At 52.4% G+C, this 25,405-nt stretch overlaps 2 protein-coding genes and 1 long non-coding RNA gene across 16 annotated transcripts in view; 1 reads left to right on the top strand and 2 right to left on the bottom strand.

Annotated features, from left to right (window-relative positions):
• Positions 1-1,409: 1,409 nt before the first annotated feature.
• Positions 1,410-7,611, bottom strand: Lrrc75b (leucine rich repeat containing 75B). The gene is made up of 4 exons (NM_001101016.2): positions 7,406-7,611; positions 4,908-5,036; positions 3,630-3,730; positions 1,410-1,968 (listed from the first exon to the last, which is right to left on the bottom strand). The coding sequence occupies exons 1-4, from the start codon at positions 7,568-7,570 to the stop codon at positions 1,443-1,445; spliced, it is 921 nt and encodes a 306-aa protein (NP_001094486.2). The 5' UTR covers positions 7,571-7,611; the 3' UTR covers positions 1,410-1,442.
• Positions 3,801-25,405, top strand: part of Ggt1 (gamma-glutamyltransferase 1) — a 29,411-nt gene continuing 7,806 nt past the window's right edge. The window contains exons 1-6 of one of the 10 annotated variants that reach the window (XM_063278933.1): positions 3,801-4,055; positions 12,050-12,302; positions 21,492-21,629; positions 22,138-22,302; positions 24,171-24,301; positions 24,455-24,541. In XM_063278933.1, the coding sequence (XP_063135003.1) occupies positions 22,142-22,302; positions 24,171-24,301; positions 24,455-24,541 (379 nt within the window). In that variant the 5' untranslated portion in view covers positions 3,801-4,055; positions 12,050-12,302; positions 21,492-21,629; positions 22,138-22,141. Of the gene's footprint in view, positions 4,056-9,177; positions 11,630-11,665; positions 11,865-12,049; positions 12,303-15,584; positions 16,225-19,022; positions 19,458-21,491; positions 21,630-22,137; positions 22,303-24,170; positions 24,302-24,454; positions 24,542-25,405 lie in introns of those variants that run through there. The other 9 variants (XM_063278931.1, XM_063278934.1, XM_063278932.1 and 6 more) reach the window with 9 other exon arrangements.
• LOC120098976 (uncharacterized) lies at positions 10,802-13,786 on the bottom strand. Of its 5 annotated transcripts, none has more exons than XR_005497803.2 (3): positions 12,963-13,786; positions 12,428-12,543; positions 10,802-12,056 (listed from the first exon to the last, which is right to left on the bottom strand). It is a non-coding gene; the product is annotated as an uncharacterized LOC120098976 (long non-coding RNA). The 5 variants fall into 5 exon arrangements; XR_005497805.2 differs by having other exon boundaries at positions 10,802-12,543; positions 12,963-13,033; positions 13,223-13,394; XR_005497806.2 differs by having other exon boundaries at positions 12,398-12,543; positions 12,963-13,377.

The following is a 25,405-nucleotide window of genomic DNA, read 5'->3' as shown; positions in this document are numbered from 1 at the left end:
TCTAGTTAACAGAGAGGAGAAAGTTGGGTCCCGGGCCCAAAGGGATGGAGGGCCTGGCCAGGTCCCCCAGCAAGTACAGAACAGAGCCAGAGGTTCTGTGCTCTCTCACAGTCTTGATAAGCGGTTGTCTGAAGCGGCTGTCCCCTTTCCCAGGCCTGGGAGCTGATGTAATCGAGCCCTCTCCTCCTTGGGCACACTGGGCTGGGCCTCGATGTTTCATGAGGGCCGGATGTGCTGTCCGCAGTCCACATGGAGTCAGACAGGGAGGTAGGGGGAACAGGGGTGGTGGGTCACAGGCACACAGGTCCCAGGGTGACCCCAGCTTGACCCTGCGGCTGCCTTCTGTTCCTGGGTCTCTCCACTGTCACCAGGCCTTAAGTCTTGGCTCTACCCAGAGAACTTAGGCCACTGGCTTCCCTACCCTGCTCTCCTCTGAGTCCCTTCCTCACTTCCCCTTCCTGTCCACTAGTTGGACTAAACATTCTAGTATCCTAAATGGGTCAGGGAGGGTGACCAGACATTAGGGCTTCCAGTCAGAAGGCCACCTTGAGGGATTTTGGAAAAGAAAGCAGTAACTCCGTAGAGAGATACCATTAAGTCTGTTCTGCCCTGAAAATTCCTGTTGCTGGCCGGGCCCCACCTCCATCCCCTTACATGCTGTGTGTGACTCCAAAACCAAAGGAAACATTACAACCCATCATCTCCAGCCAGAGGCGTCTCCTCGCTCTGCCCAGGTACTCACTCAGCCTACCACAGGAAGCGTGGGGACTAGAGCTGGGGAGAATGGCCAGCGCTGTGCCCTATTGGAGACAGGTACAAAGTCAACCATCCTACCTCACGACCTTGCCTTTGCTGTATGGAGCCTTGTCCCCAGCCCAGCGCACACTGAAGGGCCCTGTGCCATTCGCTCTCATGCTCCATGCAGTGTTCCACCTGTCTGTGAGCAGGTTGGGACCTGCTCCCCGCCGAAGCTCCCAAATGAATAGAGCTCAAACCCTGCCCTGAGGTCAGGTCTCCTCTAACTCCAGAGCCCACACCACTGAACCCATGACCTCTACGCCTTGTTTCCAAGGATACCACCCAGTGACCATTAAGGAAGCATCAATGTGGCTGTGGTTTACCCACTCTGGGCAGGTGGGGTTTTTCTATCTCCACAGCAGGCCTGGAGCTCAGTAAGTCTGAAGTCTGCAATACATAAAGCCTGAGGTAAGGGTACCATCCTTCCCTGGAAGGTCTGGGCTGCGGGTGCCGCGGCAGCTCTTGCTGGGTAAGATGGAGCCCCTTGTCTGGGCTGTCTGGCCTGCCTCCCATGAAACCCTTCTCCTTCCACCCCCTTCCACCCCTAGCTGAGCATTCTCACTGTGTCTCTGAGGGACACCCCTGGACAATACCTGGTTCTTAAAAGACCTCAGTCATTAGCACTGAACCAGACCAGTAGCCAGTCACCTGGCACAGCAACCCTGAGGCTCTGGTCCTGCCTCAGTGGCTGCAGAGCCCCAGGTGGAGACAGCAGCAGTCGTCTCGGCCATGCCACCCCCAGGCTCGAGGTCCAGGCCCTCATAGATGGTCGGGAGCGAGGTGTGCTGGCTCAGTCGCCTTCGTAGGCCAACCAGCAAGGGCTGGGGAAGGGAAGACACATCCACATTGTTACCCAGGTCCACCCAGGCCAGCACGGGGAACTTGGTGGCGTCCTTGATAGCCTCGGTGAGTTCACGGGCAGCAGCTCTTGTCAGTCGGTTGCCATTAAGCAGCAGCTGGGTGAGGCGGGGCAGAGCCCAGAGGCTGGGCAGCAGCAGATGCAGGAGGTCATCGCTCAGCTCGGTGAAGCTCAGGTCTAGGACCACCAGCTCTACACCACGACTGTCCAAATAGCGAGATATGTGCTGCACATCCCGGGCCGAGAGCGGGATACCAGAAAGGTCCACAGTCTCCCCTACCAGCAGAGTCTTCTGCAGGCTGCTCTTGAGGCTATGGAGGGAGGGGCGCAAATGGGTACAGTGAACCAGGGCCCAGGCCCAGGCAGGAACCCAGCCACAGCAGTTACCCACCAAGGGCAACCTAGGATCCTTGACCTAGGTTAATAAAGCCACTTCCGGGACTGGAGGGATGACTCAGCAGTTAAGAGTAGGTCCTGCTCTTGCAGAGCATCTGAGTTCAGTCCCCAGCATCCCCGTGATGACTTAATTACTTAGTAACTTAATCTGTAACTGCAGCTCCAAGGAATTCAATAACCTCTGGCCTCTAATACACACACAGAGCACATGCATGCATGCATGCATGCATGCAAGGAAAGCCTTTGCACACTTAAAGAATAAAAGTAAATAAATGTTTTTTAAGCCTTTTTTTTTTTTTTTTTTTGGGTAAATGTTAGTGGCCAAAGGCAAATTTCTCTAAGTTCAGTTTCCTGTCTGGTGAAACGGGGCCAGGGTTGTTGTAAGGATTAGACACATGAATTAAGGCTCTCTATGCGGACTACTATTCTTGTGCTTCCTACATCTGTTAAAATCACTTATTTCCGTGACAACCCAAGGGCACATAAATGATGGGCCCACTCCACAAAGGAACTACAAGAAATGGAATAGGTCTCTTGGCTGTACATCACTGGGTGGGGACCAGGGCTCTAAATCACGATGTTCTGACCTCTGAGCCTACACTTTTCCCTGTGTCCCCTTGCAAGCTGCATCCTTTAAGATAATGAAAAACTTCGCCACGAGCAGATATGGTATCGTGATGGTCCTCTCAGTCTGGGGCTAGAGATGGGACCGGCCCAGGACAGCCAAAGGGGAGGAAGCAAGTTGACATTGTGGGCTAAGGGACTGCTGGGTTGTGGGCCTCTCTGTGTTGAGAAGCATTTAGAGACGGAAGCAGGGTCCGTCAGAGGCCCTGGCACACTTTTGATTGCTCTCCAGTCCTTTATCCACAGGCCTGTGGGGAAGATAGGACCGCTTTGGGTGGTAGGTTGGGAGGAACTGTGAGAGCATTGCCAGGGCCCCGTCTGGTCTGGCAGGAAGCATGGTTTCAGGGTTTACCTTGGACCACAAAGCAAAAGAACAAAACGGGGTGCGGGATAAGTGGAGGTTGATCAGTTCCCTGCTACGGTTCTAGACCTTAGGGTGCCAGAACTGTGTCAGGAGGCTATGATATGGTGACCAAAACAGGGGGCCATGAGCAGAGTAAGCTATGGGGAGTCTGTGGAAGTCTTTGCCTCAGGAAGTCTGGAGCTGATAAATTGGCAAAGGGTTGCAGGATAATCAGAGAAGGGATGCTCATAAGAAGTCACTTCCCCTCTCCAAGCTCGGTGCGCTTCCTTGAGAAATGGGAGTTTCGGAATCTCTGTTTCTTATCTAATGTATCTGGAGCCCAAGGAGGCACAGGCTCTAGGAAGGGACAGCGACGGAGGGACCAGCGATTGGCAGGAAGCTTCGCTGTCCTGCAAGAAATGAGAATCAGCTCACACGGAGCAAGGTGCTTAGCTTGGGGGCATCTGCTGCTGCGGTTGCTGGCAGGACTGGAGCCATATTGTTAGCCTAAGGCAAGGGAGCAACAGGGTGAGGTGTTCGCACATTTAACTCTCAGAAGAAGGGACCCTCAAAGCCAGTGTCCAAGGGCTGTGCCTGGGCTCTCCTCACCTGCTCTGGGTTTTCCTGTGGGGTTTTCTCTTGGAGTGAGGAGTGAGGTGGTAGATGAGTTGCCGACAGATCTTATCCGAGGACTTCCAGAGCTCATGGTCCTGCGTGGGGGAGGGGCGGGGTTGTCATGGTCAGGATGAGCCCAAGCCCCTTCCATTCTGCCCTAGCCTGGTATAGAGCCAGCAGAGGCTGCCTGCTGGGAGCTGGAAAGGCTAGTCTGAGGCCCGCGGTGCCCAGCGGGAGGAAGCTCAGACAATGAGGCCCTTGTTCTCTGTCCCCAGGCCTAAGGCCAGTAGCTCAAGCTATCAGCCAGTAGCTTGCCACCCTTAACAACCCCCAGGGGACTTGACACAAGGAGAAGGCCAGACCAGGCCCCTTGAGGGAGCCCTATTCCAGAGACGCCAGTCCCAGAGAATAACAAGACAGGTCAGCACCCCTCTTCCTCTCCTTCTCCAAGCTACGCGGCGCTCCGTGGGGCCTGGGACTGGGCTGACAGGGTCCGGGGCTTTATGTTTTACTGCACAACATGGTTCTCTCTTGGTCCTAATCGTATTCCCAAAGAGGCTCAGCTTGGGGCAAAACACAAGGTGTGCTTTCCACATAAGCTGACACTGAGCATGCTTCGGCATCCAGAACATTCTTTTATACTGTCAGCAGCCCCCAGAGCATGCAACATGCAGTGACAACAGATTAGATGGCTACAGGGATGGGGATGGCTGTGGACCAGCCAGCTGAGTACAGATGTGGGCTTCAGAGCTGACAGACCCTACAGTGGACCTTCTTATTTCAAGGGGGCTGGGGGGGGTTCATTGCGTTCAGGATTCTTGGGGATCTCGTGGCTGAGCACAGACATACAAGCCAGTGCTGCATCCATGTTCACAGTGGGATGCAAGTAGCATGGGGTAGCTTGTTTGTGACTCAAGTAGGGTTAGAAGGGATTCAAGGAACTCCTGTCCCCAAAGGTGTCTGGGTAGGATGGAGACCAAGGACCTTAGACTACGGTGGCTCTCTTCTGACCCAGCAACACGAGTATCTGGTTCTGATTGTGGCTGTGTCAAACAGGCTGGGTTCTATGTCCCTATAGGTCTTCTGCCCAGATGGGGTGCACAGCACTGCGTACGGAGAAACAAGTTTACATGCAAGCATGGTTTTGGGGGATCGGCAAAGCAGTTCACACCTGCTCCTGAAGCTGTTCTTGAAGTGGGATAGTGGTTTTCCTAAGGCCACACAGCAAGCATGAGAACCCAAGTTCCTGGGGCCTAGGCCAGCTGACCTTACCTTCTTGGGGCACTGCAGGTCCCGGGCCAGGTTCACCAGCAGGTCGTGGGAGATGGGGTCCACCAGGTTAAGGAAAGTTACATTCCTGTAGAGGATGTCAGTGAGGAGGTTCCCTTCAAGGCCCAGGTCCTATAGGCGGTAAAGCAACGATCAAGTAAGCTGGGGGTCAGGGCTGGTCTTCTCCAGGCCAAACAGAAGATAGCCTCACAGGTTCTCCTGTTTATAACGCTCTCCCCCGGGGGCTTGCTGGATCTCCCAACCCACGGTGACAGCCAAGTGTCTAGAGAGAAGGGCCCATAGCAAAGCCTCAGGGGGTTGATAATCCGGTTACTCAGACTAGTTGTTGGGTGTGTAATGTCTCTCTGTGACACCTCACTCCTCTAACGACCTTGGACGATGATGTCCCCAATCCTCCCTGTTGCTCCTTCGTCTCCTATCCCTGGGGACCCCTGAACTGTTCCGCCATCTTTCTGCCTCTGGGAATGAGCTTCTTTCCCAGATCATGTTCCCAAAGGCAGCTTGACATCACCCTGCTCATTTGCAGAAGGGGGCCCCACCCTGTCCACCTCTGAAGGACTCACCTAGCATCCTTTCTGTCTATCCCCAGCTAACCAAGGGAGTCTCCATTCTCCCACTGCTGCCCAGGGCTCACCCTTGTACCCAATCACCTTTGCTCAGGGCTCCTAGCCTTCCACATCCTTGCAGTGCCAGGGCCACTCTGTGAAACACCAAACCTTCCCTCCCTTGGTTTGACTTATTTTTATTTTTATTTATTTTTATTTTCTCAAGTTAGAGTCTCACTGTGTAACCCTGACCGGCCTGGAATTTGCTAATAGACACCAGGCTGGCTTGGACTGTAGAGATCCGCCTGCCCTGTTGCCCATATACTGGGATTAAAGGAACACTTTTAGAGGACCCATGGGCAGCCCATGAGCATCCAGCCTCCATGTGACAGCCCCTAATCCCTTAGCCGGAGAAGGCTATGCCCCGTGCCATCCGGAGCATACAGGAAGTCAGGCCGGGCAGCGGGAACACAATGGGCTGCAGTTACAGAGTTCCAGCAGGTGATGGGGCAGGCGAGACTCCTGGATGTGCCTCAAATGTCAACTTCTGGGTTACAAGGAGGGGACTTAGCTGCTCTCTGAGGTTGGCTCCCTCTGATGCTTCCAGATAAAATGCAAGCCAAGTGTCCTGGGCTCGACCATCTCGGATGGCTATCTGTATTTTTAGGCAGTATGTCTGGCTGCGGGCTGCTTACCAGTTATTCTCCCGCTTAGATTTTCAATATGGTTCAAGCCACAGATGCCAACTGTGTGTCTAGGCAGACCCAGACAGAGCCCCAGACAGCAGCCTACATTCCATAGTCATCAGTGCCTCTTAAAGTGACAGCTCCATTTTTCCAGACTGCTGAGTCTACAGAGAGGACCCAGTGGTGGAGGAAGAGAAGGATTGGAAAGCTCTCCCCTTCTCTCCTCTCCTCTCATCTCCTCTGGTCTCCTCTTCTCTCTCTCTCTCTCTCTCTCTCTCTCTCTCTCTCTCTCTCTCTCTCTCTCTCTCTCTCTCTCGTTACAGGTTGGTCTTGAACTTGCTATGTAGCTGAGGATGACCTTGAACTCCTGATCTCTTGCCTCCATCTCCCAAGTGCTGGGAATACAGGCATAGACCACCATGCCTGGTTTATCCTGTTTTCTGGGGACAGAGCTGGGTCCTCTCAAACTCCCTAACAGTGAACTACATCCCTAGCCCCGCCTTCTCTCAGTGTTCTGTCTGGGTCCTGGTTCATCATTTCTCTCAATTACTCTAACTCTAAGCACCTATCTTCACGGTGGGAGCGGCAGCTATGCAGAGGTCGAGGAGGCTAAGTAGGAAGTGATTTGCCCAGAGGTCATGCTGGGACAGGCATCCCTGTCTCGCTAGGGCAACTCAGGGCTCAGGAAATCTGACTAGATTACCAAATGTGTCTCCCAGAGGCCCAGATGTGGCACTGCAATGTACAAAGGTGGTTGTGTACCCTCGGCGGGCTCAAGCTGCCTGTTAGAATGGGCGGTGCGTGCGCTGTGGCTTTGTCTGGGCGGCCATGGTATCTGTCTCCGGGCCATCTGGCTATACCCGGACCCTTTCTCCCGGATCTGTTGCTTCCTTACTTCCTGCAGGATGGGCAGCTGCATTCTTCCCATTGTCCTTCAGCGTGAGATGCCACTACCCTCGCCCACTCTGGCTCTTGAAAAGGTCCAAATGTGGGGTCTTAGCTACAGACTGGTGGTCTCTCAACACACACACAACACGACAGACTTCAAATCCCAGTGCCCCAACATGCCAGCCCCATCTTTATAGCAAGCAATCCACCTGGCCCCTCACTTTAATCCGCACCCTCCCTCCAGGCAAGAACCTCAACGCCTGCAAAACCCGCGCCGCTAGGAACGCACCCACCCCCGAGCCTGCAACCCCGGCCCCTCCCGGACATCCCCGATCCCAGGCCGCCCCGCTCTTTCTCTCGCCTGGCGCAGGAGGCGCAGCAGCTGCCGAGCGCGCTCCGGCCGCCGCTCGCGGAGTGTGGACTGGATCTCTCGCAGCCAGCGCACCCGGCGCTCGTAGGGCGCGGGCCCAGCACTCGGCGCCGCAGGGGCATCTGCTCTTGCCCGCCGCCCCAGCCGCGCCCCCATGGCCGCCGCGGGCGGGCGCCGGGAGGGTGGAAGGGAGGCGGGTTAGCCGCGCCGCGCCCCGCCCGGGGATGCGCGGGATGGGCAGCGCCGGGTCTACGGCTGCGCGCCCAGGCACTGGCCGCCAGCGTGGAGCCCAGGGTCACTCCTCTTTGGCAGAGGTTTCATTGTCGAGGGCCCCGCCCGGGTACGACCTGGCGTTGGAGCTCTTCCCGGGAGCGGCCAAGGCAGACTCTGCAGAGGACAGGGTGGCATTTGGCACCTCTCAATCATATGGCCCCAGTCAAGGCTGACTGGCGGGGGGGGGGGGGGGGGGAATCGTCGTCTGACTGTACAAAAAGCGGTTCAGGCCGGTGAGGGTGCTTTAGGCAGTGCCTGCACCCGCTTTCAGGAATCACCCCTGCGAGCAAGTGTATCTGTCTTGTCCACTCTGTGTGGGTGTTACCAGCCTGAGCAAATCCCAAATGACACTTCCTGCTTGGAGGAGGACAGAGGCAGGCCTGGGCAGGCTGAGCAAAATCGTCTTCCTCTGACCCCCATGCCTGAGAGATGAACAGGCTAAGCCCAGCTCTGGGCAGCCTGGCACCAGGCCTTGCATATATGTCCCTGGTTCTATGGGGTCCCTGGTTCCTCTGAAGAACATCTAGCTCCGTGGGGTTTCCTCAGCAGCCCCTGTTGGAAGCCTGCTGCTCAATGCAGCCACACGCGGTCCCAGTTTCTCATAAAACATAGGAGGGGACGTTTGGTGACTCTGTACTCTAGCTTCCCACCCTCCACTCCTAATGAAGGAACATGTGTCCAGTCTGAGTGTGGGATGCCCAGCCGGGCAAGTGCGCAAGCCTTCTTGAAGCATGTGAGGGTAGACCCATCCTGGGACATTTAGTGAGGGATGCCAGGATCCTTCCCTCGGCCAAGCAATGCTTGAAGATGAAGGTGAGAGACTGAGTGCCCTAGGACTGAGACCCGTAGACAAGACAGAAGTCAGTAGACTGTGAACTTACTTCACCGCTCACCGATACCCCCTAACCACTTTTTAGTCTGATTCCTGGACCTCCTTCCTCCTCCCAGCCCCCTCAGCGGCCTCCCATCCCCTCCTCTGCAGCGGTATTGTCCTAGGGCCGGCCACCTTGGCACGACAGGTTTCCTCCCTGGCAAACCTGCATGACTACCCAGCCTGCCCTCCGCCAGGGCCAAGGCTGTTCCTGAACTGACAGTGTGTGAAAGCCAGAGCTTTGAGTTTCAGTCCAAGTATCCCAGGACCTTCTCAGACCCCTTGCCCAGAGCTGGGAGCCAGGTAAGCCCTCTTCTAGGCACCCTCGGGGATGGAGACAAATTCGGATTCCTTCTAGGTCCTGACCATGTTGTTTCCGGAGGCTAAGCCAGGTCTAGGCATCATATCTTAGGGTGTGAGAAGGGGAAGGTGGGAGCCAAGAGGGGAGGAGAAAGAAGGGAGGGAGGGAAGGCATCAAGTTAGAAAGGAACTAGGCTGTGCCATGAGTGTCATCATGCCTAGCACTTAGTCCTGTGGCAGGTACAGAACTGGGCCCCCACACCCTGGCTCCTCCTCTGTGACCCCCACCCCCACCCCGCCACTGAGAAATTCCTAGAGGGCTACTTTTCCAGGAAAAGAGGAAGTGTGCTATCTGGACCCAGATCCCTGGGCGAGCTTTTGTTAGCCTGCTATCCTGGTCGGTGCCTAAGTGAGTTGGCTCTTTGAGCACTGCTTCTGGCTTAACTCGATTCAGGCAAGAGCCCCCATACACTGAGCTGTCCCCTCTGGGGTGATGTCATTCTACCTCACCGTTCTCCCAAGTACACTGAGCTAACGGCTGCTGGCCCTTCTCCCGGGAGCTGTCCTGGGCAGCAGGGTTTATTGGCAATCCCATGGTGAGGCAGAGAGATGCTGTTGTCTCAATCTCTAGGGATGATGTTGGGCATAGAGAGTTGACCTGGGTCCTTCATGGTAGCCTTGTCACCCTTACTTAAACCCATGGGGGTTTAAAAATAGGAGGCGGGGAGTATGAAGGGAGGATGTCCTCAGATTCCAAGCCTTGATGGGAACGTATGAGGCCCCAAGTGGGAACAACTGGTAGATACGTTAGTTATTGGTAGCAGTTACACCTTAGCTGTTCCAGATCCTTTACTACTCGTGTGGTAACCCATCAGGAGTGGACGGGAAGCCAAGATATGAGTGACCAGCAAGTCACTCATGGTGGAAGGCTACAGAAGAGTATGGAACTGAACCAGCTCCATGGTTGGTCTCTTTTCTCCATTCACCCGATCAGAAAGGCCAAACTCAAAAACCAAGGCTGTTATCTCAGCAAGTAACCATGTGATCTCCAGCTTCCTGGTACTCGTGACCAAGGATGCAATCTCTGTTGTTTGTTCTTCCTTGTTTGTTTATTTGTTTGAGGTGACTCACATAGTGTAGGCTGCTCTCTTTTCTGTAGCTGATAATGGCTTTGAACTCTTGATCTTCCTCTATCTGCCTCCAAAGTGCTGAGATTACAGATCTGAACCACCACGCTCAGCCACAGAATGGTTTTGAAACATTCGCTGGGGAGGAAGGAGGCAGATAGATGCTCTGTGGAGACAGTTTCCTGGAACTCACTCTGTCTTCTGCCTTCAGAAGGCATTTCCACAGAGGGAAAGGTGGCTAGAGATAAGGCTTTCAACTCCCTGGGTTGCTCTTTGCTGAGTGTGTAGCCACAGAAAGTAGGGTCCTGCGGTTGTTACAACCCGATGCCTCAAGTTCAATGGCTTAAAACAGCAAACTCTGGTTATCGGAAGCCTGGAATCCAACTGTAAGCAGAACCACGCCCCCGACCCCAGCCCCAGCCCCCAAGAGTATGGGGCCAGATCCTTTCTTGCCTCCCTTCCTTCTGAGCTTTCTGGCAATCCTTGAGGCTGTTTGGCTTGTACTTGTGTCTCACTGACCTCAGCTTCCAACTCCACATATCTGTCTTCTCTGTGCAACTGCTCAAACGGCCATCTTGTAAGACCACTAATTACTGCATTTAGGGCCCACCCTAATCCAGTATGATCTCATCTTAACTAATTACCTTGCCAAGACTCTGTTTCTAAATAAGGTCACACTCTCGGCTCCCTAGTGGGCATGAACTTGGTGGAAGGGAAAACAGGACAGCACAGAAGCCTCTGGAAGCCTCAGTTTCCTTGTATGTAAAATGTATTATAGGATTAGAGTCCTGAGTAAAGAGGCTGGATAGAGCAGGATTGCATAAATGTGCTTTTATATTTTTTTATGTAATTAATCTTCTGTGACATTATTTTCTTCTCCTATTGGTGCTGATATTTGAGCCCAGGGTCTTTGGCATGCTTGTCGATCATTCTACCTTTGGGCTGCACGTAGCCCCTCTTTATGACTTTATGAGTCTACCCATCCACTCCCTCAGCATCAGTCTATTCAAGAATGATGACTGGGCATTGTGGATGCTGCCCAGAGTTTGGCAGAGGAAGTAAGAAGTGACAGTTTTGCCCTCAGAGTTGGGAGCAAAGAAAGGTTTAGGAAGGTGTCATAAGGTAGCAGAGTTTGAAGGAAGACTACTTAAGACCAAGGTAGTAGCCTGTAAAATGTCCTGGCAGGAGCACTGAGGGCAGAGAGAGGGCAGGGCAGGTACCAGCAAGGCAAAGAATTTCTCTGCAGGGCAAAGGGGGCCTTTGAAGGGTTTTCCAGTGGGAGAGGAAAAAAACAAAAGTTCCAATTTACATGTGGAACATTGAAGTTCCATTAAGGAAACGGCAGCCTTGCAAACTGTGGACATCACCAGGAGACAGGAGTGGTGGGGGAGGGAGTTAGGTGTGGCTTGGAGGAGGTCACAGATAACACCAATTGGAAGGGACCAGTCGGAGGTGGGGGTGGCTCCTGAGGGGCTGGACTCTGGTTCCTGAGGCTGGTAAGGATCAGAGGAGGGTAGCTACTTGACTCAGGTTGGGGCTTGTTGACCTTGGGCATCTGACACAGACAGTGGCTCAGACTTGGGCCCTATGCATCCACGATGTAAAGAGGCAAAGGAACTGTCCCAAAGAGGAAGGAAGCTCTGGGTAAGTTGAGTACGGTGTGTAGGGAAATTGTTGGGCGGCTTGGGTACCAGTTAAGTCGCAGGGAGGTGGTGGGTAGACAGATGTGCTTGCCTTGTGGTCCAGGAGGCCGTGAGACAGAAGTGAGCTGGCTTTCCCGTGACGGTGGGCGTGGGGGAGTGGGGAGACCAGGACGTGGATAAGACAAGGCTCCCCTCCCAGCCCCCTGGAGATTCCAGACAGCATAGATAATTACCAGGTGATACAATAAATGCCACCTGATGAGCAGGGAGGGAAGGAAGGGGGCACTTTTGGGCCTTGGCTCTGTGTTGTTCGTCGGGCAGAAGTGGCTTCAGATCTGTGTGAGTCAGAGCCAGGCCAGCACCAGGCTTTGAGGAGCTCACGAACCTCCTGAAGTCTGTCTGTCTTCATTCCGTCCTCTAGGTCCTCTCTGGAGAGGAAACCAAGGCCAGAAAGGGAAAGGTTTCCTCGTCCCCGTACCAGCTCTCAGGGAACTCAGGTGTGAAGCCAGGGGCTCTAGGGCCTATGTCTCTGGGATCCCCACTGAATTCTGGAGTTGGACTCCACCCACCAGATGCCAGGCTGGCCCTGCTGCTGAACGCTCCCAGGCGCTAACAGGCTGACCATCCTGGAGGACCACACACTTGGCTACGTAAAGGCTCCACTCACACCAAAGGTGGGTGCTGTAATGGGGGAGGGGGCAATAAATACCAAAAAGCAAGGCTTTCGGTAGTGGTGGTGAGGGGGATCCGGGTATGGTATGGATCATACCTTGCTGTGGTGTGGTCATTCATAACTTACATCCTCAACACCTTTGGGTAACAGGAGCCCATGTTACGGCTTCTTCCGTCTGGTTGGAATGTTCAGGCACTATAAGCAGGTAGTCACAGGGCGTGGGTGTCCTCAGCATCTCTGATCTGTAGCCAGGGATGATTAGAAGCGTCTGAGACCAGACCCATCCAAAATGAGCCAACTCTTACAGTTTGTAGACAGCATCACAAGAGGCAAGCCGCTGGGGGTTGGGGATTTAGCTCAGTGGTAGAGCGCTTGCCTAGCAAGCGCAAGACCCTGGGTTTGGCCCCCAGCCCCCCCCCCACTCCCCCAAAAAAAGAGGCAAGCGGCTGAGGCTCTGCTCCAGGAGAGAACTTGCCAACCATTGTTAGGGATGAAGAACTCCCCAACGGTGGACATTTCTAGTGTGTTGGGGGAAAAAAAAAATCAGAACAAACGCTGAGTTACCGTGATCCTCACGTTAATTAAGTTATGATGTTTGGATTTGAAGTCAGTTTCATCCCACCAGTTTCCCGCCCGCCCCCCTTCCCATTACAGCACCCACCTTTGGTGTGAGTGGAGCCTGTACGTAGTAGCCAAGTGTGTGGTCCTCCAGGATGGTCAGCCTGTTAATGCCTGGGAGCGTTCAGTAGTTTACTAAGAGGAAGCATAAAACCTCCAGGATAGTACCAGAGTTTCTGGCTTCCAGGGTGGGGAGGGAGAGCCTGTCCCAGGAGAACCTGAGTATGGGGAAGGACCCACCCATCTTGATTACTCAGACTGACTTCTGCTGCTTAAACTATCGACCTCAGCTATGACCCTTACCCACTGGAGGCTCAGCCCTATCCAGAGCTTCCTGACATTCAGGTGAAGTCAGCCCTCTGGACCTGACGGTGCCACGGGGCGTGGTTGGAAGCCACAAAGAGAGTTTCAGGAAGTGGTTGGCTGAACCCCTGCACCCACCCCACTGAGCTGCAACCCCTAGCATTTGGCTTCCTGTACAGAGTCTTGCTTTTCCAGTACTTGGTTTTCTAACAGGGGGTGTGGGAAGATAAGCCCTTTGAAACAGGAAGTGCCTTGGGGGCCCACTGTGAACCCACTTCTCTGCAGGGGAGGCTGGAGTAATTCCCCAGCCTCCCCGGAAATGTGTCCCTAGGTCTCCTGCCTGGCCAAGGCCCCTGAGGCATGAACTGATGGTCCTAGCAAAGGAGTGGCTTTAAGATGAAAGGCACAGGCACTGCTGCGGTGGTGTGGCCCCAGCCCCCGCCAACCCCAGCATGCAAAAAGCTCCTGCAGGAATAAAGACAGGGAAAGCCCCCAGTGGGCCAGTGTCCCCACCAACACTCCCTTCTCATGGCTGTCTATGCCCAGTTCCCCAGAGCAAACCAAGGAGCAAAGAGGCACCCACAAGGGTCTTAATGAGCAAGCCAGGGTTAATGGGTTACCCAGCATGGTGACATATTCACCAGCCTCCCAGGGTTCTCAAAGTCCAGACTGACCGAACTCCCAAGGTCTAGGTTTGTAGGCTTTCCTAGCCCTGGTACCTTGGAGTTCAAGGGTGAGGCCAAGGGAAGTCAGGATGCCTCCACGCCATCCATAAGTGCCTACAGCTGCCTCTTCAGAACGTCTCCAATCCCAGCCTCTAAGCTCACAGGTCTCCTCCTACCTCAGTTTGTCTCAGCTCTAGTTCTGACCCTTTCCTGCGGCCCCCTCTCTAGGCCCTGGCCTCCCAACCCTGCTGAAAGCACTATTTGTTTTTTATTTTGTGCATATGGTGTTTCGCTTGCCCGTGGACCGCTCTTGTGCCCAGTGCTCCTGGAGACCAGAATAGAGCATCAGATCCCCTGGGACTGGAGTTACAGACAGTTGTGGGCCACCTTGTGGGTGATGGGAATAGAACCTGGGTCCTCTGGAAGAGCAGCCGGTGTCTTAACCACTGAGCCATCTCTCCAGTCCCCGGGATTTTTGTTTATTTGTTCCTTTTTAAACCTTTCTTTTTTAAGGGGTTGGGGATTTAGCTCAGTGGTAGAGCGCTTGCCTAGCAACCGCAAGGCCCTGGGTTCGGTCCCCAGCTCCAAAAAAAAGAAAAAGAAAAAAAAAACTTTCTTTTTTAAATGTGTTCTATTTTCTGGTGAGATTTCTCAGTGCACACTGTTCTTGCAAAGGATTCAAATTCAGTTCCCAGAATCTACACCAGGGACTTCACAACTGCCAGTGACCCCAGTTTCAGAGTACCTGACGCCCCGCTGACCTTCTCACACACAGACATACGCATGTGCACATAAACAACAATACAAGCGCTTAAGTCTTATTTTATTATTTTATGTGTGTGTGCATCTTGCCCGCATGTATGACTGTGCACCACACATTCACAAGTGCCTGAGGAAGTCAGAGAGTAAAGATTCCCCTGGAACGGGAGTTATAGATGGCCGTGAGCCACCACGTTGGTGCTGGGAGTCGAACCTGGGTCGTCAGAGGGAAAGGTAGTCGATGCTCTTAACTGCTGAGTCATCTCTTCAGCTCCAACAATTACTCTCTGTGTGTGTGTGTGTGTGTGTGTGTGTGTGTGTGTATGCGTGTGTATGTGTGTATGTGTGTGTATGTGTGTGTGTGTGTGTGTGTGTACATACATATGTACGTACATCCACATGCTACAGAGTGCATGTGGAGATCTCCTCTCTTACTATACCAGGTGGCTTCGGTTAATCAAGCTCCCATTGTCAAGCGCAGAAGCACCTCACCCACTGAGCCTTTGTGCGAGCCCTGAGAGCACTGAGTTCCCTCCAATCAGATTGGAAGCTTGGGGAAAAGTTCAGAGGAGATGGAGGTAGATGAGGCACCTGGAGCGGGGAGGGAGAGGAGGAGAGGGTGGTCCTTGAGGCCCAGAGGCTTGAGATAGCCAGCCCCTCTGTTGGAAACTGACCCTATTTCAGTCAGTGAGAAGTTTCCAGGGCTTAAAAAGACGGGCCACCACGTCCCCTGTCAAGTGCCCCCACACCCCACCCCACGCACACAATTTACCGGCCTGCCCTTATCTAGAAGGTTGAATTAGGAAAGACGTTTAGGTCATGAGACTTCCTTCAGTCCAGTTAACCAGTTAACCGAAATACTTGCAGTGGCAGCCCCTCCCCACTCTGTGGCCCAGACAGTCTAAAGGGCCAGCCTCGACCTGGCAGTCACTCAGGGGAACAGGCTCCTTGGATCTTGTAGGGCCTCAGAGGCTTTCAGCCATAACCTCTACTAGGTTAGGGCATCTGGCTGCACCCTCGTTCTATATGACCCCTATATTTGAACACCGGAGCCTGAGTCGCCCCTCCCCTTTGACGTATAGCTTCTAGCTCCACTTAGATCCTCCAGGCTTAGGTTTTTTCTAGGAACTCCCCGAGGCTCTGAGTTATACCGTGCTGTTTCAGGCTACGATCCAATCCTCTCTCTACCTGGAGAAGTTTCTGTACCTTTAAAGCCTCCTCCCATCCCAGGCCAGCTAGGGGAGGGAAGGGAGGAGCTGGGTCACTGCTGGGGATGGGGACTTAGTCTTCCGTGTGGAACTGAAAGGGAACAGTGGCACGTGTCTGGCTGTGCCCCAGCTGCTGTATGATCCCAAAGCCCTCCTCACCGACTCTGAGCTGCGGGACATCGTAGGTGGGGCAAATAGACTTGTCCCCCCCCCCCAAGAATGTGTGGAGACCTGGTTCTGTCCCTCAGCTCTGTCCCATGCCATTCCAGAGGCTCTGGTGATCTTCTCAGAGCCTCCGTGTAGCCACCCGCGCAGCACCAGAATAACGGGCAGCAAGCTCCTGTGTCCTGGTTCCCCTGGGTTCACACAGGTAGGCAGAGCCCCGCTTCTTATCACACAGGTTGGGCTTGAGGAGATTCCCTCTCTCTCTGACCCAGGTGTAAGGTGGGTGTTAGGGGCTCAGAGTGGAGCCACCGACTGCTCAGAAGCAACCTCTGGGTCCTGGTTCCCAGGAAGCGGATTTGAGGTGAAGACTGAAGCAGCCAGAGACCCAAGAGGATATGAGTGACCCCGCAGGAGTGATGGTCAGCGATCCGGAACCACGCTGTGCTCTCCAGCCATGCCTGTCCCTCTCTGGGCTGGGGGTGGGGGTGGGGCAGAGACCTTTGTGGTGAGTCATTACCCAGCTCCTGGAGGCTCTGTCACCTCCAGGTCTTTAAGTCTAGGCAGGTTTTTTGTTTTTTGTTTTTTTTGTTTATTTTATTTTTTTTTTTTTTGGTTCTTTTTTCTGGAGCTGGGGACCGAACCCAGGGCCTTGCGCTTCCTAGGCAAGCGCTCTACCACTGAGCTAAATCCCCAACCCCTAGGCAGTTTAATCTCTTCCCTCAGGTTCCCCGGCAAACAGTGCTTTTCACCAGAAGCACTTTCACTTGGAAGGAATGGTATAGGTGTGTGTAAGGTTATAGGTGTGTATGTGTGTTACAGGTATGCGTGTAAAGAGTATAGGCGTGTGTGTGAGGAGTATAGGTGTGTGTAAGGGGGCATAGACACGTTATATAAAGGATATAGGTATGTGTAAGGATTATATGTATGTGTGTAAGGGGGTATAGGTGTGTGTGTGTGTGTGTGTGTGTGTGTGTGTGTGTAAGGGGTTTGCATGTGTTTGTGGGATTATAGGTGTGCTTCCTGATCCTCTGCTGTCCACACCAGTTTGAACAGCAAATAAAGTCAATTCCAGCTTCAGGTCTGGCTGAAGTTAAGTGTCCTATCAGGATGCAGACAGGGCTGAGAAGCTGAAGATATCTGTGTTCTCATACCCAATGTTCTTACCAGCATATGGAGTGGGGTGGGATGTGCTGCCAACGTCCCTGGCACAGCTGATCTTGGACAGTTTGCTTTTGTCGAAACATCAGTTTCTTTTCTTTCTTTCTTTCCTTCCTTCCTTCCTTCCTTAGACACCATCCCACTACGTAGCACTGTCTGGCCTTGAACTCACGGAGAACAGCCTGCCTCTGCTCCCTAGTGTTGAGGGTAAAGGCTTACACCACCACGCCTAGCTTTAAACTTCATTTCTCACTGGAGGATGTGTTTTGATTGTGCCCAGTTGGACTCCCGTGGCCCTGGGACTTCATAGCAGCTCACGGCTTTGTGGATCTGTTGAAGGATTAGCAGAAACACTTCAGTCTGGCTGTTGGCGTGGCTGTCTATTCACCACCCTTCTCCATAGCATCTTGGGAACCTAGTTTGCTCAGCCTAGGTTCAGCTCAGTTGTATGTGTAACGTGGGCGTATGTATGTGTGCAGTATGTATGTATATGGTGTATGTGCATGTGTAGTATGTGCATAGTGAATGTGTGTAATGAATGTGTGTGCGCAGTATATGTGTGTGATGTATTGTGTGTGTGTGGTATATGGGTATGTAGGTGTCTGTGTGTGTGCAGTACATTTGTGTGCAGTATGTGTGTACAATGTGGTGTGTTGCAGAATGCATGTGCAGGTGCAGTGTGTTTCTGGCGAGTGTTTATATGTGTGTAATATGTGTGTGTAGAGTGCGTATGTGTGTGTGTGTTCAGTATGTTGTGTGTATGAAGTGGGATGTGTGTGTGGTATGTATGTGCTGTATGTGTGTGTGATATATGATTGTGTGGTGTGTGTACATGTCTGTGTGTGTGTGCAGTATGTGTGTGGTGTGTGTATATGGGTGTGTGTATGCAATGTGGTATATGTGTGGTATATGTTTGTGTATGCAGTATGTGTGTGTGGTATGTATGTGCTGTATGATATATGATTTGTGGTGTGTGTACATGTCTGTGTGTGTGCAGTATGTGTGTGGTGTGTGTATATGGGTGTGTGTATGCAATGTGGTATATGTTTGTGTATGTAGTATGTATGGGTAGTGTGTGTGTGGTGTTTATATGTGTGCAGTGTGTGTGCACACAGTGTGTGTGTGTGTTCAGCATGTGTGGTATATATATATATATGCAGTGTATTGTGTGCAATGTATGTGTGTGCAGTATGTATGTGGTGTGTGTATATGGGTGTATGTATGCAATGTGGTATATGTTTGTGTATGCAGTATATATGTGTGGTATGTGTGTGTGGTGTTTATATGTGGGCAGTGTGTGTGCAATGTGTGTGTGCACACAGTGTGTGTGTGTTCAGCGTGTGTGGTATGTATATATATATATATGTGCAGTGTATTGTGTGCAATGTATGTGTGTGCAGTGTGTGTGTGCGTGCAGTGTGTGCTGAGTGTGCATGTGTGTGTGCAGTATGTGTGCAGTGTGTGTAGGGGAGTGTTTAGAAAGTAGCACTAGCAGCATGACAGCACCCAGCATCTCTAGGTATATGAGGTTAAGCACTGCTGAGTCAGGGAACTGCTCACATTGGACAGTGAAGATCAGGAGGGAACTGGGTGCCCCTTGAGGCAGACCCACAGCTGCATCTACTTAATTTGGGGGCAGGAACCATGTGGCAGGATTGCCCTGCTGGGTTATATGACTTTGGGCCAGGTCTGGCCGTCTCTGGGCCTTCTCTTTCTAGGCTGCTCCTGTCACTGTCTGGGTCTGTGGGCTAATGTTCCTTAAATGGTGGTTGAACCGGTCTGGAAGCCAAGGCCCCAGGCCCTGTTCCTGGAACGCGCAGCTGTCATTGACCAATCGGGTACAGCGAGGCCTCTTAGATCTGAGCTATGGTCTAGTGCCTGGGGCTACCTCTACTTCATTGCCTCAGGAACATTTTGAGGACATCGTGTCTGTCTCTAAATTCACAGAGGGACTTAGCAGGGGCTGTCTGGAAAGGTTCACCGGTGGCCTCTGCCCCTTGGAGGGAAACAAATCTGGAAAAGGGGGAGCCCCTTTCCCAGGCTCTAAGCACCTCCCACCTCCCCCGCCCAGAGCCCTCCTGGGGCTGCATGAACTTTAGTCACCTGGTGACAAGCCTAATCCTGCGCCTCCTTGCTGCTGCCACCAGTGTTGACCATCCTCCCAGCCTAGCTGGACCTCTTGCAGAGGACTCCTTATCCCACATCCCACTCAGAAGCTTTCAGCTGCCCTTCTAGGATGCTGGGCACACTTTAGCTGACCTCTTGCCCCTCTGGGATTAGGTAAGCACATGGGTCCTACATTGCTACCACCCCTTCCCTACTCCTACCCTGAGGCGATGCTTGACTCCAGATCCTGATGCCAAGTGGGGGCTGGGGGCACTGAGCCAGTCTGCAAGGGTGACAGGTATGGCTGTGGCTGCTTCTCGGGGGACAACCAGCTCTGTGGCCAGGACTTCCTCGGCGGACCTATATTCCTCTCCCCATCCCAGAACTGTCCTGAGAGGAAAAGGGGTCTCTCTCCTGGGTCCCCACCCCCTCCAGGGCCTCTGGGAAACCCACCAGAGTTACAGAAAGGGAGGGGCCTGGGCTTGAGAACCAGTGCCTCAGTTTCCCTCTCAACTCCGATCTGTGTGTAGCCAAGGCTTCTGGCCCCGTACGTTCTTTTAGTGAATCTTTGAGAGAACTTGGAGGTGGAGGGGTGGGAAATGGAAGCCCAGGCTTCCAGCAGGGCGTCTTCCGCTTGGACTGAAACATCTGCTTGCAGGAGGCAGGGCCAACCCTCCCCGTCCCAGGAGGAAGGGACAGGGGTCAGGGGTCAGAGCTACCCACTTCCCAGGCTCTTTGGAAGATGGAGCCCCGCTGGGTGCCTTTGGGGGCTGTTGGGTGGACAGAGGGATAAGTGGGCAGACAAGGAAAGGAGAAACGTGCACCATGGAAGTCACAGATGGTTCACCTCAGCGCCCTGAGACCCCCCGAGACCACTTTTAGTTTACACCCACAAACCTAAAAGAAACGAAGCCCAAGAGTCCCCAAACGGGCCAGAGCTGCACGGAGCCATGGGTAAGAGCAGTGACCACGCCCACTCCCTGCCCTCCTACATGGACGGGAGTGTTCTGTACCAAGGATGAATGAACAACACTGGTACTGGCCTGGCCCCTAGGACCCCTGGAAACTCTCAGTGTGACTTTCTCACCAGAAATCCCAGACCCCCCGACCTAGGTCCACCCCAGGGCCCAGGGTACGGGTGTCAGCTCTAAAGAAGGGTACGAACTGTCCCTTGGACAACAAGGACGGGGCTTGGTTGCCACTATGGATAGGAGGGACCCAGCAGCTGCCTTCTGGAGGACCAAACTGTTCAGGGGAAGGACAGGAAGAAATGAGCCTGTGCCTTCAGGTCAGAGTCATGCCTAGATCTGGGCAGGGAGAGCTACAAGGGATACTGACCAGGAGATAGGGTGTTGTCCCCTCCGCCCTGGGGTTTGGTATCCTCCTCTGCCTTAAGAGTTGCAAATCGACTTTCCCACATAAGAGGCACCAAATCCAGTTAGGACACCCACCAACCCCACCTTCCAATCCAGGGGAGAGGAATGTCAGCAATGCGTGGGCGTGTCCTTCTAATGTGTTTTCCTTGAGTGTTTGTATGTGGGCCATCTGCATGCCTGGTACCCAGAGGCCATCAGGTCTCTTGGAACAGGAATTGTTGATGTGAAATGCCATGTGGTTGCTGGGAATGGAACTCAGGACCTCCGGAAGAACCTTCTCTTCTCCAGTCCCCCTCTGTTGTTTTTTTTTTTTTTTTTTTGAGATACGATCTCACACTGTAGCACAGGCTAATCCAGAACTCACTAGGTAGGTCAGACTGGGCTCAAATCCACAGCGATTCTGCTTCTGCTTCCTGAGTGCCAGGGTTTGCAGGTGTTAGCTATCATGCCCAGTCTTAACATTTCACACACGCCAGTCCAAGTTATTAAAAAACAACCCGGCAGGTTGAGGGCAGGGCCCCCTCAAAGTCCCACAACTGGTGCGTGCGTACCAAGTCCAATGTCGGGAAAGGCCTGGACCCTTGAACCCTTTTGTTCGGTTCACTTGTTGCTCTTACTACCAAATCCTGGGCTTACACATGAATGCCAGCCCCTCCCTGCCCAGTTCTGTGACCCCCTTCCCCGGGCAGCTCTTGGGAGAAGTCATGCATACATGGAGGCGGCTGGCAGCCTCTTTGACTCCAGAGTTCAGCGGGAGACAGAGGGAGCTCATCACATCAGGCACCCCAGAAGAGTTCTGGGCCTGCTTCACGTTTAACTTTGTGATTTTCAGGAGTACCAGCCTGCTCTAACGGTTTCAGGGAAGATTGGCTGTGGGTTTCCGCAGAGTGTGGGGGAGTTCCTGCTTATCCATACAGCTGATTTTCAAGAACCACCTCCCCAAGAAAGGTTTGGGGGCTCCTACTGGACGGTAAGTCTTGACCTAGGCAGCTAGTCATTAGCAGTTAGTCACTCCTCCTTGGAAGGCATGATAGATGTCCAACCCCAAGCTACTCCAGGAGTTCAAGGGCAGGGCCAGGCTCTCTGCTAGAGTCAGGCACACAGAAGGATAAGTGCGAAGCCTATCTTCCCTAGGGTTTTTCTCAGGACAGTGGTGGCTTGGCTTCTTCTGTATGCAGGTACCTAGGGCATGTGAAGCCTGAGGGGTCTCCTTGGGAGGGTCTGCTGGGAACGAACAGGGATGAACCTTGAAGATAAACAGGATTCGTAATGACGGAGATAGGCTCCAGAGCTTCTGGTAGAAGCAACGGCCTGGCCAAAGATCTGGAGGCTGGACAGCCCACACATTTCTGGGAGGCTAAAAGGAGGCCCAGAACTATGTCCCGGAGGCTTGACTTTAGACTGCGCCCAGTGGGGTGTGGGGTGGTCTGGAGTTCTCAAGGCTGGACCTTACCCTACTCTTTCTCACTGGGCAACAGAGCCATGAAGAATCGGTTTCTGGTGCTGGGCCTGGTGGCGGTGGTTCTGGTGTTCGTCATCATCGGCCTCTGCATCTGGCTACCCACCACCTCTGGGAAGCCTGACCATGTGTACTCCAGGGCGGCCGTGGCCACAGATGCCAAGCGTTGCTCAGAGATTGGGCGGTAAGTGGGTCTGCTAGGGCAAGGCACCCTGGGAGACTAGTGAGCGTGGGCATGACTCCGGTTCCCCATCTGTAAATCGAACATGAAGAGCATCCGGTGAGCTGCTCTTGGACTCTCTCGCTAGCCTCCGTCTAGGGAGAAGGGACAGTGACCCAGAGCCCCTCGTTTCAGCACGTCTCTCTGAAAAAGGCTGCTGTCCGAATTACATTATAGATGGTGGTTTTTTTTTTTTTTAATTAAAAAGATTATGTGTTTGTTTTGCCCGAGCGTATGTTTATGCACCACTTGCATGCCTGGTGCCCTCGGGGGCCAGAAGAGGGCATTGTATCCTCTGGATCTGGTTTATAGACAGTTGTGTGCTGCAATGTCCTGGTGCTGGAATTGAACCAAGGGCCTCTGGAAGAGAGCCAGTATTCTGAGCCACTGAATCATTCTGCAGCCTCCGCCCACGTTAGAATTTTATCTCGTTATATGTAAAAGTCAGTTCCCGTTAAGAGACATAATCAGAAAAAAAGTGTTATTAATAAAAAGCAGCCTCCCTTTTTTTTTTCAATTAAATCATGTATATTTGTTTGCTTGGAAAAGAAAAAAAAATATGTCTTTAAGAAACCAAAAACTTGGGGTTGGGGATTTAGCTCAGTGGTAGAGCGCTTGCCTGGGAAGCGCAAGGCCCTGGGTTCGGTCCCCAGCTCCGAAAAAAAGAACCAAAAAAAAAAAAAAAAAAAGAAACCAAAAACTTTGTAAGGCATGGGACAGCCCGGGCTTTAATCCCAACGCTGAGGAGGCAAAGGCCAGTGGACATCTGTAAGTTTGAGGCCAGCCTGGTCTACGTAGTGAGTTTCAGAGCTACGGAGTGAGAGCCTGGCTAAAAATAAATAAATAAATAAATAAATAAATAAATAAATAAATAAGAAAAGAGAAAGGAAGGAAAGGAAGAAAGAGAAAGAAAGAAAGAAAGAAAGAAAGAAAGAAAGAGAAGGAAGAAAGAGAAGAAAGAAAGAGAAAGAGAGAAAGAGAAGAAAGAAAGAAAAGAGAAAGAAAGAAAGAGAAGAAAGAAGAAAGAGAAGAAAGAAAAGAGAAAGAAAGAAAAGAGAAAGAAAAGAGAAAGAAAGAGAAGAAAGAAAAGAGAAAGATGGGGCTGGAGACTGCTCTTCCCGAGGTCCTGAGTTCAAATCCCAGCAACCACATGGTGGCTCACAACCATCTGTAAATGGGATCTGATGTGTGTGTCTGAACAGCTACGGTGTATTTACATATAATAAATAAAGCTTTAAAAAAAAAGAAAAGAGAAAGAAAGAAAGAGAGAGAGAGAAAGAAAGCTTCAGAGCTAGAGAGATGGTTTAATGATTCATACTGTGTGCTATCTTTCAAAGAGCCCAATGCCCAAACCCATGTCAGACAACAGTCTGAAACTCCAGTCCAAGGGATCTGATTCTCTTCTCTGATTCCCCATGGGTACCTGCCCCCCCCCTCTCTCTCTCACACACACACACACACACACACACACACACACACACACACACCCCACTTAAACAAAACAAAACAAAAAAAAAAAACAAGCGGTTGATGTCACCTGTAACTCCAGCCCTTGGGGTAAGACCCCGTCTCAGTAAACTAAACAGGTGAACAAGCCAAGAAGCAAAAAGCTGGCCCAGCTGAGCATGGAAGCTTGTACCTCTCATCTCAACACTCAGGAGGCTGGGATTTGAGGCCAGCTCAGGCTACATCGTAAGCCTGAGGCAGCATGAGATTCTGATCAAAGCAGAAACACCTGGCACAGGGTCTTCTTCTGGGCAGGGAGGCCAAGGTGCATGGCAGAGTAGTCCTGCGAGTCCTCAGGCTTTTGTCTGCTTTTGTGCTACTTGTAGGGATATGCTACAGGAAGGCGGCTCCGTAGTGGACGCGGCCATCGCAAGCCTGCTGTGTATGGGGCTCATTAATGCCCACAGTATGGGCATCGGGGGCGGCCTCTTCTTCACCATCTACAACAGCACCACACGTGAGTGCCCACGGTCGGGTGGGTGAGTGGCTTGGGCTAGCCCTCTCCCATCAGAGTGAATTGGTCTACAGCAGTATAGCTAGGTGTCTCCTGGGCTCCCCTGACGGGAGGGGTTGGGGATAACCTGGTCTGCCAACTCGTTTCTTTTTATAGGAAAAGCTGAAGTTATCAATGCCCGTGAAATGGCTCCCAGGTTGGCCAATACCAGCATGTTCAATAATTCTAAGGACTCTGAAGAAGGTAAGCTGTTGTATGAGACAGCATTCACAGGGGACATGTACCTGTCTGAGGCCTGGGGACAGCAGCTCTGGTACCCATGACACCCACCCATAACAAATGGTTAAATCACCATCGTGGGGGGAGGGGTAGGTAGGTTCTTTCATTTCTTCTCAGCCCTGCGCTGAGGCACCAGTGTGGGCACACGGAGAAAATAATCACGTGGGCCCTTGGTGTCCACAGAGCTCCTGGGTTTGATTCCTAGCACACAGATGGTGGCTCACAACCACCTGTAACCCCTGTCCAGGGAGATCTGATGCCCTTTTCTGACCTCCATGGGTACTTCATGCATATAGTACACATATACACATGTGGGCCAAGAACTCATACACATAAAATAAATAAGTAAATCTTTTTTAAAAGATGTATTTATTTTTTTTAAAGATTTTATTTATTGTATATGAGTACACTGTAGCTGTCTTCAGACACACCAGAAGAGGGCATCAGATCCCATTACAGATGGCTGTGAGCCATCATGTGGTTGCTGGGATTTGAACTCAGGACCTCTGGAAGAGCAGTCAGTGCTCTTAACCCCCGAGCCATCTCTTCAGCCCAAGTAAGTCTTTTTTTTTTTTTTTTTTTTTTTTTTTTTGGTTCTTTTTTTCGGAGCTGGGGACCGAACCCAGGGCCTTGCACTTCCTAGGTAAGCGCTCTGCCACTGAGCTAAATCCCCAGCCCCCCAAGTAAATCTTTTTAAAAGCCTGTTTTGCTTCTAATTGAACACACGGGGACCTTTTTCCTTGTCAACACTCCCTTAACAGTTCAGTGGGCTGTTGGTTACAAAGCCTCTACAAGGCATTAACTTCTGTGAGTCATCACCAAACAGTT

Source organism: Rattus norvegicus, chromosome 20, assembly GCF_036323735.1.
Source record: "Rattus norvegicus strain BN/NHsdMcwi chromosome 20, GRCr8, whole genome shotgun sequence".
NCBI lineage: Eukaryota > Metazoa > Chordata > Mammalia > Rodentia > Muridae > Rattus > Rattus norvegicus.
This window is presented reverse-complemented; position numbering and strand designations above follow the sequence as displayed.

What these genes read in the sequence shown, in the direction of transcription:
- Lrrc75b (NM_001101016.2), bottom strand. Translation starts at nt 7,570, where the DNA reads ATGGGGGCGCGGCTGGGGCGGCGGGCAAGAGCAGATGCCCCTGCGGCG. An exon ending in ACCTGCAGTGCCCCAAGAAG is followed by an intron (nt 3,731 to 4,907) that starts GTAAGGTCAGCT and finishes TCCCCCACGCAG; the next exon opens with GACCATGAGCTCTGGAAGTC. An exon ending in CACAGGAAAACCCAGAGCAG is followed by an intron (nt 1,969 to 3,629) that starts GTGAGGAGAGCC and finishes CTCCCTCCATAG; the next exon opens with CCTCAAGAGCAGCCTGCAGA.